The sequence below is a fragment of the Chaetodon auriga genome, chromosome 12 (assembly GCF_051107435.1).
Source record: "Chaetodon auriga isolate fChaAug3 chromosome 12, fChaAug3.hap1, whole genome shotgun sequence".
NCBI classification, from domain to species: Eukaryota; Metazoa; Chordata; class Actinopteri; order Chaetodontiformes; family Chaetodontidae; genus Chaetodon; species Chaetodon auriga.
Genome location: NC_135085.1, coordinates 2,268,934 through 2,288,550, shown reverse-complemented (window position 1 = coordinate 2,288,550; position 19,617 = coordinate 2,268,934). Strand labels below are relative to the sequence as shown.

At 39.1% G+C, this 19,617-nt stretch overlaps 1 protein-coding gene across 1 annotated transcript in view; it reads left to right on the top strand.

The window, feature by feature from the left end:
* The window catches only part of LOC143329208 (voltage-gated inwardly rectifying potassium channel KCNH6-like), a 42,003-nt gene extending 22,386 nt beyond the window's left edge, over window positions 1-19,617 (top strand). The window contains exons 8-23 of the mRNA XM_076745005.1: window positions 1,633-1,805; window positions 2,635-2,773; window positions 4,024-4,137; window positions 4,322-4,476; window positions 8,280-8,521; window positions 9,846-10,045; window positions 11,491-11,578; window positions 12,075-12,239; window positions 12,398-12,519; window positions 12,603-12,674; window positions 13,447-13,549; window positions 14,324-14,399; window positions 14,502-14,629; window positions 14,788-15,043; window positions 17,963-18,506; window positions 19,348-19,617. Coding sequence (XP_076601120.1) covers window positions 1,633-1,805; window positions 2,635-2,773; window positions 4,024-4,137; window positions 4,322-4,476; window positions 8,280-8,521; window positions 9,846-10,045; window positions 11,491-11,578; window positions 12,075-12,239; window positions 12,398-12,519; window positions 12,603-12,674; window positions 13,447-13,549; window positions 14,324-14,399; window positions 14,502-14,629; window positions 14,788-15,043; window positions 17,963-18,506; window positions 19,348-19,617 — 2,847 coding nt within the window. The remainder of the gene's footprint in view (window positions 1-1,632; window positions 1,806-2,634; window positions 2,774-4,023; window positions 4,138-4,321; window positions 4,477-8,279; window positions 8,522-9,845; window positions 10,046-11,490; window positions 11,579-12,074; window positions 12,240-12,397; window positions 12,520-12,602; window positions 12,675-13,446; window positions 13,550-14,323; window positions 14,400-14,501; window positions 14,630-14,787; window positions 15,044-17,962; window positions 18,507-19,347) is intronic.

Below are 19,617 nucleotides of genomic sequence, written 5' to 3'. Positions count from 1 at the left end.
CATTCGGGATGTATTTGGGATGATATTTCAAAAAAAAGAAAAGAAAAGAAAAGAAATAAAGAAAAGAAAAGAAATACTTAAAAAATGCCCTTTATTAATAAATTCATATTTACATACATATTTTGTTTGAACTTAAAGTACTTCTGCTTTCCTCATTTCATAAAATAAAATAAAAGTAGCCAGCATTGACCTCGGCGTGTACAAAAATATTGCCATGAATTGTTGGCAATGAATGATTGAACCATGTACAATGCCAAAATAAGACAATGCAGCCGTCAATAGCAGTCCTTTCATAAAATAATTAAAAGACCTATTCAATCAGGTGACCACTTCCATGATCAGTTTGTGTTTTTCAGTTTTAACAGTCTCTGTTTGGTGGTCAGCTCAGCTGAGAAGCGAGGTGAAGCAAGGTTTAAAGTGTGTGTAAAACACTGTGGGGTCGGTCCGACCTCTCTGGTGATTGTTGTTATTCTTAGTAAGTCAGTAACAGCAGATTTCAAAATGTCAGCTGTGTTGAGTCCAGTGTGTGATTGGAAAAGAGTCTGTTGGACAAAACTTTTCATTTCCCATTCGCTGGTCATATCATGAGCTGTGACTGGAATATAGCCCTGAGTAATTTCTTGCTTATGTGTCAAACAGAACCGAGACTAATGTGTTCCACTGGAAGATTAAACAAAACCTATCAAGCCATTTAAAGCAAGATTATTTTCTGTGACTTGAATGACTTGAATTGTTTTTCAATGAATGGAAGCTGAATTCCTTATGTTTCTAGAATTTTTCTGAAAAGTAGAGGCTAGTATTTCATCAAAGCCATATGTTTTTGAATCTGGCATGTAGAAAAGAGTTGGAAGATACACATTCATTAGCATCGAGTTCAACTCGGAGGGTAGGTAGGTGGTGCAATAAAGACAGCCAGATTTGTAGACGCCCTTTATAGAACCAAAAAGGTCCAGACCACACAGGAGCACAATTTTTAGTGCCAAACCGTATCATTTTGGTTAACGTTACACAAAACCTTCCATGGGCCACTGTGAGGAACATAAATGAAACAGAATGTGATCATTTGCTAATGATTTTTGATGTGCACTGAAATGAAAACAGTACAGAGACAATATTCTATTTTTCATGTTATATTTAATGTTTTATCCCATCAGCTTCATGGGTTTTTGTTAATACATGCTTATTCTGAATTTGATGCCAGCTGATTCAGTGGGTAGGAGTGGGTTGCTCATGGTTTGGCATGCTCCTGAGCTGCCATACCAAGCCGTTTTGAAAGAAGCATAACAGTATACTTTAAAAGTAGCAGAAGTATAAAATGCTGAAGAAGTCAACATTGTATTTTTTTGGTGTAGAAGATCCGCTTGATTCTGTGTGGCCCTCTGACAGCAAAGTAATGCCTGATTTTACATATGGCTTTATGTTAACACAGCCTGCAGAAGCAACACCACCACCATCAATCAATGAACTAAACTCCAAGTGAAGGATATATTTTGGAAGAATGTTGTTAATCCTTCCAGTAGAGTTCTACACACTTGGAGAATCAATGACAAGGAGCACTGAAGCTGTTCTGGAGGCTCTAGGTGGAACAGCACCTTGCAAACATACTACATTTTTGCTTTCTCTCTTCTGTAGGTGCTATCGCTGGGTGCTGATGTGCTACCGGAGTATAAACTGCAGACTCCAAGGATCCAGAAGTGGACCATCCTTCACTACAGTCCATTCAAAGCTGTGTGGGACTGGGTCATTCTGCTTTTGGTCATTTATACAGCCATATTCACTCCTTATTCTGCTACATTTCTACTAAGGTTGGTCGAGATTCGAACAACACTGATGTTCACCTAACATGCATGAGTAAATGATGAAAATATAAGGTTTCCAGTGCTGTCCTCCAAACTACTGCTATGACCAAGACAACTGATGACAATAGATATTTTCAACCAGATAGCATGGTGCCATGTCTATATGTTTTGTTTGGAGGGGCATTGTTAAAGTATATCTCAACATCTCAGCAGAGACAAGAGTGATATGACCATTGCGCTCCTAAAATGTTAGACTTTTATATGAATATAACATAATGTGATGCTGCTCATTGAATTTGCTATTCTGTCTGATAATCTCTATTTTTGCTTTTTTGTGTATTTTTGTATTGCCTGTCTTGTATGTTCTGTTTTGTGGAACTTTTTTTGTGCTCTGACCTGCCAAGGGACTGCAGTTTTGAATTATGTTAAAGCTGTTAAGCTGCTCCTTTTCCTTCTTCATCATGGACAAAAGGAGAGAAATTTTGCACACTGTTCTTTTGCTTGCAGAAAAACTTCATAGAATATACATTTCTTAAAGCCTCACAGATCTTAAAGAAAACCAGAATTGTTTGCATGTGCACACATTACACTTACATTATATAATCTAATATGCAAAAGAATTTTAATTCTGAAAATTAACTTTAGAAACATGCCAATAATGGGGACAGGTCTGTGAAATTTGTGTCTTTAGTTCCTTGTTCTTCAAACATCATTATATGTTTTTAATGGTGTGGTCTAAATAATTTGCACTGTCACTGCCATGTTCTGTTTTCAGTGTATGTTTCATTCCTTGAACAAAAGCCATTTTTTCATTTATTGATGGATTTTCCTTTAGTGACCAAGAGGAAGCAGCCATGCAGACCTGTGGTTACTCCTGTTCCCCCCTCAATGTGGTGGATCTTATAGTGGACATCATGTTCATTGTTGACATCATCATCAACTTCAGAACCACATATGTTAACTCCAATGATGAGGTAAAGTGATCAAATTGTTTGATTAACTGGTGTATTAACTTACCTACTCTTCAAGAGTGACTAATTGACAATGTCATTGAACCACTGCATCATTTATGGAGAGTATCATTAATTTTAAAGCAAACTAAATAATCTGCTTATCAGTGCTGTCAGCTGTGGATGCAGACAAGGTGTGGTGGAAAATCTTGTGAGCTGAAGGAAGGAGTTCATCAGGAGACTTCAGGCATCTTAAGCAGAAATATTTATTGTAGGCTTGATGCATCAAGGAGAAGTTGATGAGCAATACAATGTCCACAAGTGAAACAAGGTAATGCCACACCAAATCCTGAAGATGTCCTTTCTAATGGGGCATATTAATACTTCCAGTGTCACTTTTGTCCATTCTACTCATGGAATTATTCCCTATTATGGATATTCTATATCTATTTTCTACATTTGTGGTACTCTATTGGATAGTCAAAACTAAACATTAAGTCCTACAGTACGTTTGTCCTGACTTTCACCCCTCTAACTGAGGACACTTTGACTGACTTCATTATTAAAAATGTGAATACTTGAGCAGTCCTCCTTGGATGGTCCTCTATATTTATTGCATTCTCTTCTATACTGAACTGTTTTGGAGAAACTCTTGTTGCAGACCCAACAAGGTGCAGTTCAATAAATGACAGTTGAATAAACTTGTGACACGGGAGGAATGATTACGAGCTGGCAAATACACAGAGAAAGCACAGGCTTAAATGGCTCAACTACATAGTTGTTCAATGGTTGCTTCTTTCTTGAAAGGCCCTTTGTAGAACAATAGACAAAAATATCTGTAAAATGTCCTTTCCGAGGGCACTGCATAGATGTTTTCTGGAGTGGTATTGTGTTCTATATTTTGTAATGGTTAATCTGATACCAATCCATATGGTTTGGGCAAATATTAGACTAATACTATACATGTCCCTTAAGTCTTAGTGCTAATGAAATTCCATTCCCTCAGATGAGAAGGTGATTGGCTGCAAACTGCCAATCAGTCCCTCTTGGATTTGTACTGGTCCAGGACCCTGAAGCTTGCACGTAAGATTGTAGCCAACCCCTCCCACCCTGGACACAAGCAGTCTGCGACACTCCTCCTGCAGTCCGTGAGAACCAACACCAACCCCCATCTCTCTCTCTCTCGCTCTCTCTCTCTCTCTCTCTCTCTCTCTAAGTGCAGTATTTCAAATATGTTAATACAAATGGCTTCTGTTTGTGTTTTGTCTCTTTAGGTGGTGAGCCAGTCTTCTCGGATTGCAGTCCACTACTTCAAAGGGTGGTTCCTCATCGACATGGTGGCAGCCATTCCCTTTGACCTCCTCATCTACCGCTCAGGAGAGGAGGTGGTTAGGGGAAGTGGAGAGGGAGAGGTAGGGAGGAAGGGAGGAAGCAGGGAAGGAGCAAGATGAGGGTGGGGCAAGAGAGATCGGTCTGGGGAAAAACTTGGATAGTTACAGCTATATCATTTGTTCATTCATTGAATCAAGCCACATGGTCATATTACTGCTCTCTGTCTCCTCCTCCTAACAGACCACCACACTCATTGGCTTACTGAAGACAGCTCGATTATTGCGATTGGTTCGTGTAGCCAGGAAGTTGGATCGTTACTCAGAGTATGGTGCAGCTGTTCTCTTCCTGCTCATGTGCACTTTTGCCCTCATTGCCCACTGGCTCGCCTGCATCTGGTACATTATTTTATTTTTTATTTACTTTACCAATGTAGACATAAAGTATAAAGGAAAAAAATAGGATAAAATAAACAAGTAGAGAAAAAGAGAAAAGATAAATAATAATGACAACAATAATAATAGCCTAAATAATAATAATAGTACGAAGTTAAGCAGCTAAATGAATAAAAACACTGAATATCAGACACGAACTTCTGCAAAAACAGTTTCACACAAAATTTCCAGCAGAGGAGTAATTTTCCTTTGACTGTAAAAATGTGTGGCTAATATCTGCTTGTTTCACAAAGAAAGGTTTTTAGATTTTAGCAACTCTGATAGATTTTAGATGAATTGCTCAGAGTGGCAAGGAATCACATTTGTTACAGTTTGACATTCTTTATATGTATTGTGAAAGGGTTTAGATCTCAGGACTCCCAACAACTCATTTTATGAGTCTGCAAGGAAAATGATATTCCTATATCTATGATTGATTCCTTCTGGTTATGTATTCATTATTGCATATCATTTTATGGGGAAAATTGTGGACAAAACACAATTTTCTGCTGCAGCTGATGATGAAATGCTACATCATCATAGTTTCATAATGATATAAATTGTAGGCTGAAACCAAAATATGATTGGACCATGTATGGTTAATGTGCTAATTTGTGGCCGAATTGGATACTCATTGTTAATGTCTATAATATGAATTCCTGGATATCAAATGTTCATTCATTCAGGGTTGTGTCAGCTCCTCTTCATACGACACACAAGTGAGTGCACAAGAATCCACCCTGACATCCATATCATTAAGTTCTCAGATGATACAGCCATCCTTGGCCTGATGCACAGAAACAGTCTACTTTGAATTTTAGCCTTAATTTTTAATTAACTGACAAAAAAAATTAAAATCAACGTTTTTAATATTCCAATTTATATACTATACTAACATATAATAACTATTTTCATTTCAGAGTATGAAGAGAATATTTTTGTTTCAGATTATGAAGAGAATAAGTAACACAGATTACAGACACTGTGCATTGAATTATTATTCAAGTAGGTCATCAAATAAACTATAAAATCAAAAGCAAGACTAATTTCTGTTTTTGATATTTTTTCAGATTTGTGGAGTAATGACAAGGATATTTTCACCATGTGCTAAAAATGAAATACAATCAGATATGTTATTGATTCCTAAAGAGATTCAGTGTTTCTAACAGATGCAAACCTTTAATATCCAGTAGGGATGTAATGATATTTGAATGTCGCTCAGTAACGTTGTAGGAATGTAACGCTGCATGGTGATTTACTTCCTCTCTTGAATGTAGTTCCTCATGATTTCAAGGAGAGGTCTGACCCAGAGGAGACAGTCCTCTGTGCCTTTCTTCTGGGGCCTCATTTATAAAACATTGCGTAGAATCCATACTAAAAGTGTGCGTACGCCCAAAAGCTGAAAATGGCGTACGCCAAAAAATATTCGGATTTATAAAATCACACTCCACCTGGAAGATTGCGCAGGTGGATTCACCTCACATCCCGCCTCCGACACACCCACATTTTACCATGAATGGTCAATGCAAAGTACCTCATGAATGTCTTTGCATATAAATACGCCTGCTGATCAATGGCATTTTACGTTGATCATGGCAGAGAAAAGAAAAAGAAATTTTACGGAGACTGAAATCGAGGTGCTTGTGGGTGAGGTGGAGGCCAGAAAGGATATTTTGTTTGGTGGTCACAGTAGTGGCGTCACGAATACAATAAAAAAAAAAATTAAAAAAAATGAGTGGCGGCACGTCGTCACCGCAGTGAATAGTTCCAGTGCCACAGAGCGATCTGTGGCAGAAATTACAGATCCCTACACTACTGTGCATCAGGATGAATGAGTCATGTGTTGACCCAGGCCACCGTGCCACTACATTCGTCAAGATCATGTCCGAGGTACAAATAATTTGTACATTGAGTGAATGCACATTTTTTCGGTTCACATAAGCAAATTAATTTTCACTCTGAGCCATTATAGCAATGTGAGTGCAGTCAATTGCGTCGATTATATTTGGGAAACCGGACATTGCTGCAAATATCCCAGACCTAAGGACACAATTTAACTGAATTATATCATACCCAAAAGGGGCTTTAGACAGACAATGTAACATTATATAATATTAATCATATCAAACACTTACCTGTCAGCTAATTCCCGCTGAAAGGAGCCAGTCGCCAGAAACCCCAGAGTGGTCAGCACCTGGATATGCACCGGGATGGCGTGGTTCCGGCGGGTGGGTCCATCTAACACTGGGCCCAGTTCAGCACATAGATCCAACAGCACCGCTCTAGGGAATCTAAATCGGCTTATTAGCCAGTCATGATCATGGGCCAGGGAATCTCCGTGGTCCCTAAAACTTCTCTCCATCCTGATCCTACCATTTGTGTGATCTTCCAGCAGTGCCAGCACATCCATTGTGCAGCATTACGCACGAGTGTCACCGCACTATTTATATGCTTACTCAGCAAATTGAATGATTGTTGCACACCTTGTCAGAATTAATACTAATCCATCAGTGCCATCCACCGCTCTGTATCATTTGAAGATGGAAGTATGATATATGAACATTGTGCATACAGTAGTAGGCCTAACGGCTCACTAAAGGAACACATCTATAACACTGCAGACTTGGGTGTTTATGATTACGCAGGTCTATAAGTCTGATATGTGATGACATTAAATGTATGAGATCAATCTGGCTTCAATTCACCACCTCACCATCTGCACCGCCAGTTTCCCCCCGTCTCCAAAATGTTTGTAAGCAAGCATCAAAGTTGGCGTACCGGTGCGCACATTCTCACGCTAAGTTTATTTTTATAAATCACAACCTTTGCGTAGGAAGTTGCGTACGCAACTTTCAAGCCCCGTTTTGTGCGTAAGCAAGTTTTATAAATGAGGCCCCTGGGCTCTTGATACGGTGCTAGGATGACAGTTAGTAGCTAGGGATAAACCTCTACAGGGTAATCTATAAGAACCTTTAAGATGTTAGTCACACAACCAACTACATTTTACTACCATCAGAGAACTAGAAAGGATTGTTCAACACTTATGTTTTAATTTCAACTTTGCACGCAAACTGTTAGACCAGTGCATGTGCAACTTTTATAGGTGTGTGTCCCTTTTTGGTAATTTTCCACTAAGATTTTGGCTTTTGGCATGCTTTGATATCGGTCGAGTCTATGTGACTCCCTCATTTAGGGGCCTACATGACTTCCTCATTTGGGTGTATCTAACTTATTACTTTGAAATAACAGTAACTTGTAATATGTTACATTTTGAAAGTAACTTGCCCAACACTGGGTCTAATGCAGGAAAAGTTTAAGACTATTAATCTCTGATTTACAATAATTTTCCTTTAAAAAAATGCATTTTTTTGTTTTCTGGTTGGAGTGAAATAATTAAATGAACGGATGGTACACAGACCCAAATGCCACTCAGTAAATGCATCTTTCTGTAAGCGCCTCCTTAGTATGTAATTCAGGACTGTTCGCTCCTGTTCATTTTGAAAGAGTAACAGTCAATGGGGAAGCTCTTGAAATGGTGTAACTTCATTACTCATTCAGTACATCGTAAACAGCCTTTTGGCATTTTATGTCTGTCCCCACTGCGCTGTAGTTTAGCCAAAAATATTGTCTGGAGTTTTCAAATACTGTATTCAATGTTGAAAATAATTTTTAGCTGTTGTCAAGCATAGGAGCCAGTGTTTGAAATGCTCAGTCTCTATGTAGTGTGTATAGAAAGATCACTTCAAATGTTTGTCTTCTTGCCCCAGGTACGCCATAGGTAATGTGGAGCGGTCAACTTCGGCTGGGATTGGTTGGTTGGACACTCTGGGCGACCAGCTGGGGAAGCCATATAATGACAGCATCATTGGGTCGGGTCCTTCCATTAGAGATAAATATGTCACAGCTCTGTACTTCACCTTTAGTAGTCTAACCAGTGTAGGCTTTGGGAACGTCTCCCCAAATACCAACTCTGAGAAGATCTTCTCCATCTGTGTCATGCTTATTGGTGGTGAGTTCTACAAAACACTTGTTCAAACTTTTTGGCCTTGTCAGGAAAATCTTAGCATAGTCAACGACACTGGCATCAGGGAAATGACCAATCTAGATGAAAAAGCTTTCAAAGAATCCAAGTAAGCAATAAGGCTTCTGCTGGGAGAAGTAACACCAAACAACAAAAATAGCATGTAAGTCAGTAGTTGGGAAGTGGATGAAACTGCAGCAAGAAACAGTGTTAGCATAAGCATATCAGCATAGTAATGGTGACAAGTGTCTGGTTCTAATGGCCAAGCTGTATGCCTGCATGAATATTACTGGACTTGTCAGCTAATCTCACATCTGTGAAAGAGCCAGTGAATGTGATGCATGATTGAAACAGTTGATCAGCTGGTGCAAGCGTGACTCCAGTACCCTCCCTGAATTGACACCATGCTTCATTTTGTCTTGGTATATTTTTCTAAAGGCACTTTCACACATGATGTTTGGTTCATTTGGTCTGGAACTTTTACAAATGAACCAGACTTTTGGGAAATTCATCTCCAAGAATGTTGATGTTGCATGTTTTAAGCTTTGTCTCCCTGAAAAATACTATACGGGTCAGAACTCTGGGTGTCAACCCTGTTTTTCGGGCTTCACATTCTGTAGCCATGTTGTCAACATCACAAAAACTGCATTTTAGTATTTGAAGAATATATCCAGTGTAAAAGGCTTCTTGTTTTTGGGAGATGTATATATAGGGTTTATTTCTTGTCAGTTTAGCCATTGCAGTGGACCCCTCAGTGGTCTAAAGACATATGCATGGAATCCAGGTTAGATTCAGAACTGATCTGAAAATTTTACTCCTTCTCTATAAAGCTCTAATTCCTAAGTGCTCATTCCTATTCACCTCTATTTCATAAACAGCAACTGACGTAACTTAAGATTTTCTAGTTGTTCTACAAATGAAATAAAACGTTGGTGAGGTAGGTTTAGTTTTATGGTCCCAATTGCTGGAATTCAACGACATTAGATGTGCTCCAACATTAACATATAGGGTTTTTCCCTGGACCCAGGCCAGTCTGCTTTAGTTGTGTTGTGCTATGCCCAGCCATGATAGCATGCGATTCCACAGCAGCAACTTGCTGAGCAGAATGCGTCTAGAGGGCATACCTCAACATAGTCCAGATCGTGATTGCACCATTGTCATTTTGGTTTTTCGTTTGTTTTTGGATTTTTTTGCTTGTTTCTGTCTTTCTTGTTCTTGGGGCTCTAATGGACCACTTAACAATCAACGATTAAACTTCTTGTTTGAATGAAAGGTAAATGACACGAGCTTTCTGTTTCTGTCTCTCCTTCAGCTCTGATGTATGCCAGTATCTTTGGTAACGTATCAGCCATTATCCAGCGGCTGTACTCTGGTACAGCACGCTACCATGCGCAGATGATGAGAGTTCGAGAGTTCATCCGCTTCCACCAGATCCCTAACCCCCTAAGACAGCGGCTGGAGGAGTACTTCGAACATGCATGGTCATACACTAATGGGATAGATATGAATGCTGTGAGTATGAGAGATTTTCAGGCAATCTAACAATGTCATGATATTAGAAGTCCTCACATCTTGGACTCAGCCATCTCAACAGAATTTAGCAGACATGATTGTTATTTCCTATGTTGTTTTATGACCAAGACCTGATTATTTTCCCCCAAGTCTTATGGCTTGTGTGTTCAGACATTGTTGGCTTGTTTGTTACAGGTAACGTTTTTGCTTAAGATTCTAAAGTTTCCAGAGCTACTAAAATTCTACATTTGATTTTGGGGGAAATGATGAAAAACTGAATGAACTGTCATTTAGTTTCAGAAGCACTAAAACATTAAATCATGCTGACATAATACGGGCCTTAGTGTTATATATCAGCATAACTGTCAGCAAGAACAATCCATTGGGGCACTGGGGAGCGATCAAGGAGTAGGTCATGTTTCCTAAGTGCCTATGCTTTTTTCCTTCTGTTTCACACCAATAACTATTTACTTTAATATCCACTCATCCCAAATGAATACAATGTAATCGCTGACACTATTCTGACAAAGGAAGAATAAATTGCACATAAACTAAATAAAATTCTCCAACATGCATGACAGGCTGGAACCAAATATCGAGTATAGATAGTACAGAATCACATACCAAGGTATGCTGCTACATATTCTCCCTGACTGCACCCTCCCAGTCTCCAAGAAGCTGGCATCATTCACTAATGCACATATGTCAAACCTATTCCACAAAGGGCCGAGTGGCTGAAGGTTTTCTTTCCAACCAAGCAGCAGCACACCAGTCTTGAATCATTTCATTAGCTGATCTCAGTCTTCAGACAGCTGATTGGTCAGACTGCGTGCTCTTGACTGGTTGGAGGAAAAACCTGCAGCCACACGGCCCTTTGTGGAATAGGTTTGACATGCCTGCGCTAATGTGAGATGTATGCCGTGTGGAATAACATTTGCCAAATATGGATTCATACACCCAGCGCAGTTGAGGGTCGCCAGAGACTCGGGTTCTGTCCATATGCATACTGGACTCCACTTTCAATAAAAATATTAAACTATAACAAACACATACACACATATCTATGTGTAAATATATATACATATAATATCCTTCTCAGTAAAAGTGAAATATCTTTCCAGTGGAGTGCATGCACATACTGCAGACTGTTCATTTAGTGTGGAAGTGTTTTGTCCAGCTTTAACATACTAAGAGGGAATTTGAGAAAAAAGTCTTCCAGAAGATAAACAGATTTTCAAGCCTCTCAGAAATAGAAATGCACTGAACAATTCAATTGCAGAACCCAAAGGTCCTATTAGCTACTTACAAACTGCTGGTTACAGTTTACCAGTTTACACCGGTCTTCATTCAAAAGGGATTCACACCAACTGATGGCTGTGTGCGCGTGTAGCTGAGATATTAATTGTGTCCTCCCTGTGTGTCCTCAATCCCTACTTCAACTCCAGGTTTTAAAAGGTTTTCCAGAGTGTCTCCAGGCAGATATTTGTCTCCACCTCAACAGGACTCTGTTGCAGGACTGTAAGGCTTTCAAAGGTAACACTGTTTTACATCCCACAAGTGAATGTGTTATGAACACAGATATCATACATTTATAGTGGTGCGAAGTCAGTACATTTCCTCAAGTACTGTGCTAAATGCAGTCTTAATGTAGATCCTAAGTAATTCCATTTTATGCAAATGTAATGACATGTATGTGTCATTTTTAAGTGTATGAACAGTGCCCGTGAAAGGTTTTTTACAGTGCAGTATACACACAATCTGACTGTGTAGACAGATTTATGTCCCCACAACATGAGTAATACATGCACACACACACACACACACACACACACACACACGCACACAAACACACATCTGAATCAGAATCAGAAATCAGAATCAGAATCAGAAAAAGCTTTATTGCCAAGTACGATTTTACACATACGAGCAATTTGTTGTGGTGACATACACACACACACACACACACACACACACTAAAAATGTCTTTTGTGGCATATGACTGACACATTGTGTTTATGATGTTGTCTAGGATCCACTAAGGGCTGTCTGAGGGCCCTAGCCATGAGGTTTAAGACGACCCATGCACCACCAGGTGACACCTTAGTCCATGCTGGAGACCTGATATCAGCTCTGTACTTCATCTCCAGAGGATCCATTGAGATCCTCAAAGGTGACGTGGTGGTAGCTATACTTGGTAGGTGCTTGTATTAGCCATATGCACCATTTAAGTAGCCCGAGAAAGACTCAAATAGAATTGTAACCTTTTTTTTAGGCTGTTTACATCTTATATGAGTAAATGAACACCTCAAGATTCCCATATTCATATCATGACTACATTTTCTTCTTCTCCAGGGAAGAATGATATCTTTGGGGAACCCATAAATTCATATGTGCTGCCAGGAAAATCCAGTGCTGATGTCAGAGCTCTGACCTACTGTGATCTGCACAAGATATACAGGGAGGATATGCTGGAGGTATCACATGCTTTGTTGTCCAGTTTATATCCACCGGGCTTCTGAAGACAAATTCAATTATTTCCTGTTATTTGTGTTCACAGGTTCTGGACATGTATCCTGAGTTTTGTGAATATTTCTGGTCCAACTTGGAGATCACCTTCAACCTCAGAGATGTATGTTACTCATGTTACAGCTCCTCAAGTTATTGCAACCAGGCAGAAAGTATGACTTGTCAACAAAAAACAAAGGATGTATCTTGAATTTCAGTTTGACTAGTCACTGTTTAAAGGGAGATATATTCTTAACTGCAGGCTCAATACAATGTAAAGACAAAAGTAACTTCAATCTTACTGGCAGAATGTAATTAAAGATACCTCATATTAAAACATACATATACACATACATAAAACATATTTTCCTATTTACATATCATTACAGACAAATATTTTTAAATAAATTAATTGTAGATGTCTGTAGTGTAAATGTGTGAAGCTAACAGATCAAATTAATGTGAACCCACTGTATGTGTGACAAGAAATTAAGAGTTGGGGTACACTGGAGAAGAGCTGATTCTTGGGGTGACCGCTTCTGAAGGAAGTATTTCTATATTTATAGCTGACCCAAATGGCCACACTGGAAAGCAAAGTGAAAAGTGGACCATCGTAGAGAGGGTGGGGACATGATATTGTTTAAATAAGGTGATAAGGCCTCATGTTTTCATATGGTCACCCATGGAAGACATTCATACTGTTGCATTTGGTGGTCACATGAAGAGTGATTAATTGAAGAATGAAAAAGCAGAGAGGTTCATTCCCTCCTTGCGTGTCACTTATAGACACCTGATCAGTGACCGCGTGATGGTGTAAAATTTGGATTGTCGGTTGCAGAAAGTTATACAAATTATTGCATGATTCTTGTTCTGTTGACTTTTACGGCCTCTGTCAGCAGGTGAATAATGAAGCTGTAGGTTTTCTAAGTGGACAATACTCTGACTGTGAGGGATGCAGCGGACCACAGATGAAACACAAAGTCTCTGCTACACACACAGGTAGCACTTCACAAATACAAACATCTTGTAAGGACAGATAGCACCTGCAGAGATGCACTGCAGTCAGGCTGGATCAGATCACAGACATGATTCAGCATTCAAACATTTATGAGTAGTATATCTTACAAAAATGCAAGCTTTTCATTTGATACACATTTCACACATGGAGCAGCATTAATATGTAAAACTGTTTTCCATATAGGCATGTGCCATTGCCAGATATTTCACATGTATGACACCAGACATTCAAACAACCATTTGACTTATAATATTACACGTGAAACACATTTCAGCTGTGATGGCTTCACATAGTATAGGCACATGTGGTCTGACATTTTACATACATATGAAATATTTTTAGAGAACAATAATACACACCGTAGAAACTGTTCAGTTAATATTTTTCAAATATGCTTGTTAACAAATAAATTTCATTCATTTGTTTCTAGTCCTTACATCTCACTCTTAGTCTGGTCAGTATTTGAATTGCATAGCCCTTCAGCACATATTCTAGAATATGTCACCTTCACATGACACTGCACATATTAAATATTTGTTGTTTAAAAGAACACAATGACTTGCTTTGGACTCAAAGTACTTGAGCTGGAGTTGAAGATAGCAAAGACTTGACATTTACTTTGACTCGCCTTTGATATTAAATGTCTATTTTGTGCTATTTGTTTATTCTTCATTGTTTTCATCCATTGGCACCAAGCACTCACTTGTGTGAACTTTGTTAATTTCTTCAGTTTAGTAATTGTTTGTATCTATCAGGTGACATCTCTGTGAGGAGACACAGTAACTGTGAGCAACAAGACGACCACAACAAAGACAGCCACAAGCATACACTGTAAGACTTGGTGCTTTGCTCCTCTCCTACAAATTATACATTAAGCAATTCTTGGTCTATATGAAGAAAGTGCTTTGATAGATATGGCTCTGTGTTATCCAGTGAGAATGAAGAGGAGCGTGCAGGAGTGACCGACCCTGCTCACACCTCCATCATCCATGCAGCTGCCACAGACACTACAAGCTGCCCTGAGACAGACATGAGAGAGAGGACATGTAACCTTTTCACAGGCGAGCGTTAAGGTGTATTAAAGGCATATGAAATTAATGAAATAGCAAAAAACAACAACAAAAAAACAACAGTGTGATAACTAGTATGGTAGTGACATCTTCACCTGATCTGTATGCCTTTCGCTGTGTATCTGAATGTTGATCATATGCATTCACAGGAGTGTCCAACATCTTTGCGTTGTGGGGCTCAGGCAGTCGAGAAGAGCAGAGATACCAGGAGGTTCCCTGCTCCCACAGCTTCCCCTCTCCTCTTCCTCAGCCTCCCTCCCAGCAGCTCCCTGACCTGCCTTCCTCTTCCCAACATCCCTCCAGCCTTTCTCATGTCCGTCCTCTTCCTCCACCACCTGTAATCTCTTGGAGGCAGAAGGTGACGTTAGAGAACAGGCTGGAGGCACTGCAGCAACAGATATACAGGTGTGTCACAGGGCTTTATCAGGATCTTTGTTAGTAATGGTGATGACGTCAAAAGTCAAAACAGTCAACAGCACAATACCAGCAAAATAGTTACTGGAAAGGGTGGGTGCAACTTTGGTAATTCACATCTACAGTTACATCTAAAGAGTCTGTAATGAAAGTGATGGTCAATTAGCTTGCCAAGTGCTTCACATGAAAAGAAAAAAACATAGAAAGACTGAATGAACATAAAAACAGCAATAGAAAATTAATGTAAAATAAGATTAAAAAAAAATGAAAACCCACTTGATAATAGTGATAACAATTAAAAAAAAGATAAAATAAGGTTCAAAATAGAGGCATAATAGGTCAGAATGTGTAAAATCAAGTAAAATCTAACATTTTGAAATAAGTTTTATCAGGCCCCATTCCAACTTTGGAAAGAGAGAAGCCATGACTGTCTATTACAAAGTAAGAAAGGATTACTTTTCCAAGATTATTACAGGGAATGCTGGGAACTATACAATATTATATATTATAGTCCACTATTGACCAGCTTCACAAACATTATTTCTAACCATCCAACAACTTGCATCATTTTCAGGAGCAAGATAACTTCAGTTAGAGTCAGCATTGCACTGATGTGATTGACCATGATATCTGATATCAATCTTGAGCAGTTGGTTGGTCTTTCTGACTGTGTGTTGAGACATCAGCAAGGAAAAACGTCTTTTTAACAGGAACAAACCTCGAGCAGAACCAGGCTCTGGGTGGGTGGCCATTCTCCCCAGAGAGAGAGAGAGAGAGAGAGAGAGAGAGGTTGTATCTCTTGTGACTCGGCCAGCATGAAACCATGGCAGACAAACCTCAGACTCAGCTAATCCATCTTTTTTCTGACATGATTCTGACATATTCAGACACACAACACTCTCTAGAGCAGTTAATATCACCATGACAGCAATGCTAACACAGGGAAATAAACTGGATTAAAACCACATTCCTCTGGGGACAGAGCGATTGATCTCAGGCTACACTGAATATTCACCATCACTAACAATTTATTCTTCAATAGAAAATATGTATCAAAACAGAAAATGTTACACTTCATAATGGATTGTAGCCTGTTCATAACATGAGGTGGCAGGGGTCCTCAACTACATTTGTCCAAGGGCCCGAAATTGTCTGTGGGGACTGGAAGTAATATTTAGGCTTAATAATTGTTTAAGAATTTCACTTTTTATTTTTAGGAATCTATATCAGTGTGAACAGTCTCCTAAAAAACATGGAATGATAATGATAACAAGCTACTGATATAGAAAAGACCTGGGTACTCCATACAGACCCCTCAGATCAACAACCAATGAATAATTCCTTATCTCAACAAAAAAACTCATCTTCAGGATCCCAGCAAACAAAAATTCTCAGTTTGAGACTCAAAACAACATTTGGCATAGACATAGCCAAATAACATAGGTAACATAGTGAATTAGAATTCTTACATGCACAAGGTTGAGGCTATATGTGCAAGTTGAGAAATCCATTGTTAAGCTTTTAGAATGCACAGAACACAGTGAGACTATGACTGTGTCAGAGAAGGTCTTCTTGACTTACCAAGGACTTTTGAAGGCCTACTTTTCATAATAGTGTATTGTGGTACCTGTAAAAGAGTGTGGCTTCTATGGGGCCGGCCATGTTGACAGTATATTAAGGCAGAATGTCAACTATTTATGGTTGGTCTCTGTTTCATAGTTTATCCATGGATAAATATAAACAGGTAAATCCCCATTCCAGATGCAAAATAAGAACTGTCACATTTAGACCAAGTACACCTGAATGATTTTGAGTCAAATCTAACTGTGGTTACTTTTACTTGTATTGCAATTAGGATATAAATTGCAATATTAGAGGGAATAATAATTTTTACATCTTTATTCTCGTTTTCATTGAAATACAGTGCACATTGTTCTGCCCCAGCTGAAGGCAGTGTCATAATGATTCTATTCAACTTCCTCTTGTAGATTGCCCTACTTTTCACAACTTGTGCTTTGTCAAAATAAGCAAGTTTGACCATTTATAAGCAACCATGGCCACTCTGTAGCTAGATAAGTATTATATATTTTATTGATTTATATGTCTAACTGGCTAAGTCAATCAAGAGACTCATATCTGAGATTCATGCATCGGCAAGACTCGGGAACCATTCAGGGAGAGTTTGAAATAAACTCTTGCTGCTGGATTGCTGCTCCTTCAGTACCGAAGTTAACATGTAGGATATTGCTTTCTTAAGTGACTCAAGTTTCTTGTCATCTTTCATGGGTTCATGACAAGATTTGCTTCTCAGACCTTCAGCCAATGTATTTAAGGGTTTTGAGCATTCAGAGTACACACTGTGCAACTATAGATGTGTGGAAGTTTAAAAAGCAGTGTGTCCTCCCAAATGTATACACAGGTGTTAAAATGCCTTAAATGACTGCTCTTAATTGCGTTGCCTTGCTTAAAACATTTGAGAAGACTGAGAATTGCAATAAACCGAAACATCTTTTTTACAGAAGCTTAAATGAACCACTGACATACCAAAAAGATGTTTGCTCTCTTAATTTTCCGAAACCTTTAATTCACAGTTACCATATGATACAGCAGAGAAAGAGAAGAAAGGAAAAGTTCATCATTACAGTATGCATGTTTATACACAGAACATTTTTCTTGGGTAAAGAATTTCTTAAACTCTTCTTTTTGTGTATCAATGAAAACTTTCACTGTAGCAGACAAGTAATGCAGCAGCTTGGCTATAGAACAGACTTCTTAACACCTAACTGTTTTTCCCGCTCAGTCACTGTACTGTGGTAGTCATCAGTCTGGTATATCTCTAACACTGTATAAACTGTGTAAACTTCTCTAGAAACTGATGAAGCTATTTATTTGAATGTGGGTGTTTTCCAGGTTGGAGTCTCGCATGTCAGCAGACATTGGGGTCATCATGCAGTTGCTGCATAGGCAGATACCAATGATCCCACCTTCCTACAGCACCCTGACACCGACATCTAACACCCCTCCCTCCCCCATCATTTGCCCCGCTGCTGCTTCCCCAACAGATAAATCACCAACCACCAACCCCCAGAAGCAACAGTATAACAAAAAACAAAATGAAGTCCTTCGACAACTTCCAGAATCTAACACTTATGATTATGGTCCCTCTGGCCTCCATTTTACTACCTCACCCCCTCTCATCCACGCCTCACCCCTTCACACTTCTTCATATAAGTCACTGTTTTCTTCTCCTAACTTACCTCAGAATACCTCCACCTATCCACCCATGCTTCAAACCTCCACCCAATACTCCTCCTCTGTCCCTCAGACAAGAAATCAGTGTGTGTCTCCCTTACATCCATTGTCCCTACCCTTACCCCTAACTCCACTGCTTCCAGAGAAGCTTAAACAGCCACCCCTTTCTGCCAGGACACGGAGCTTAGGCTCTGTCTCACAGGTACTGTAAACCTTTGAATGGGATATCAAATGAAAGCTAGTCTCTTAAGTTTCAGAGAAGAATGGGATAGTGAAAAGGATGTTCAGTTGAGTTTGAGAATTCCAACTATTTATAGAATGAAGTCAAGACAGTCAAGAAATTCACGAGATTAATTTAAGAATGGAATTTTATAAGCATTACATACAAGAAAAGCACTGAAAATATATTTAATTTGACAGCAAATTAGGATCTATCCGAGGGGTTAATAAATCTAATGTGCTGTCAAATGTATAAAAAGAAAGAGTAAGTGTAAGTGAACCAGTAAGGTGATTCAAATTGAGGTGATTTTTTTTTTCTCCAAACATTAACGTTAATCAAGTCAAACACACAGCCTCCACTTCAATCGACAGACGATGGCGAATGAATGATCTAGTGGTCTGACTAGTTGGATTTTGTCCTCATTTAACTTTTAGAAATTATTGCTTCTGCATTTATTTATTACCAAAAGACAGGAAGTACACAGAATGTCCGTTTCTGCTGTAAAGGCACTGTAACTAGTTGCTTCAACTGCAACTCTTAGTCTTAGTAACAAAGAGACGCAGTAATGCATATAAGAGAAACAAAAAAAATGAGACATTCTTGTACTGGCAGAGGCAATTGTTGGACAGTGCATATGTGCAAACAGAAACTCGATTCAGAGAGAGGGATGTCTCATTTCTCTATAAATGTCTTGATTGGAAAAAATCTATTATGTCCATAATCATAACTACATCTACAGAGACACAGATTCCTTTAGACTCCTCAGTTTTGTTTTGTTTTTTTTGTGTGTGTTATTACCATACTTTATGTCTCTCACTTGCAGAATCTGGTCGCAGATAGGGATGACCAGTCCTCCAAACTCAGCCCGTCTGTTGACAGCCAAGACCTGCCTCAGCCAATGCCGCCACAAGACAGTCCCTGTCAGTCAGAGCTTCACCTCCAGAGTGGAATCAGTCAATCCAAAGATGGCCTGATGAATCTTTCACCTACTAAATCCAACACAGAATCAGCATCTAGGCAATCAGAACAGCACGGGAGCCAGCTGTGCCTGCTGATGCCGGGAGATCCGGCATCATTATTGAACAGCCGCTAG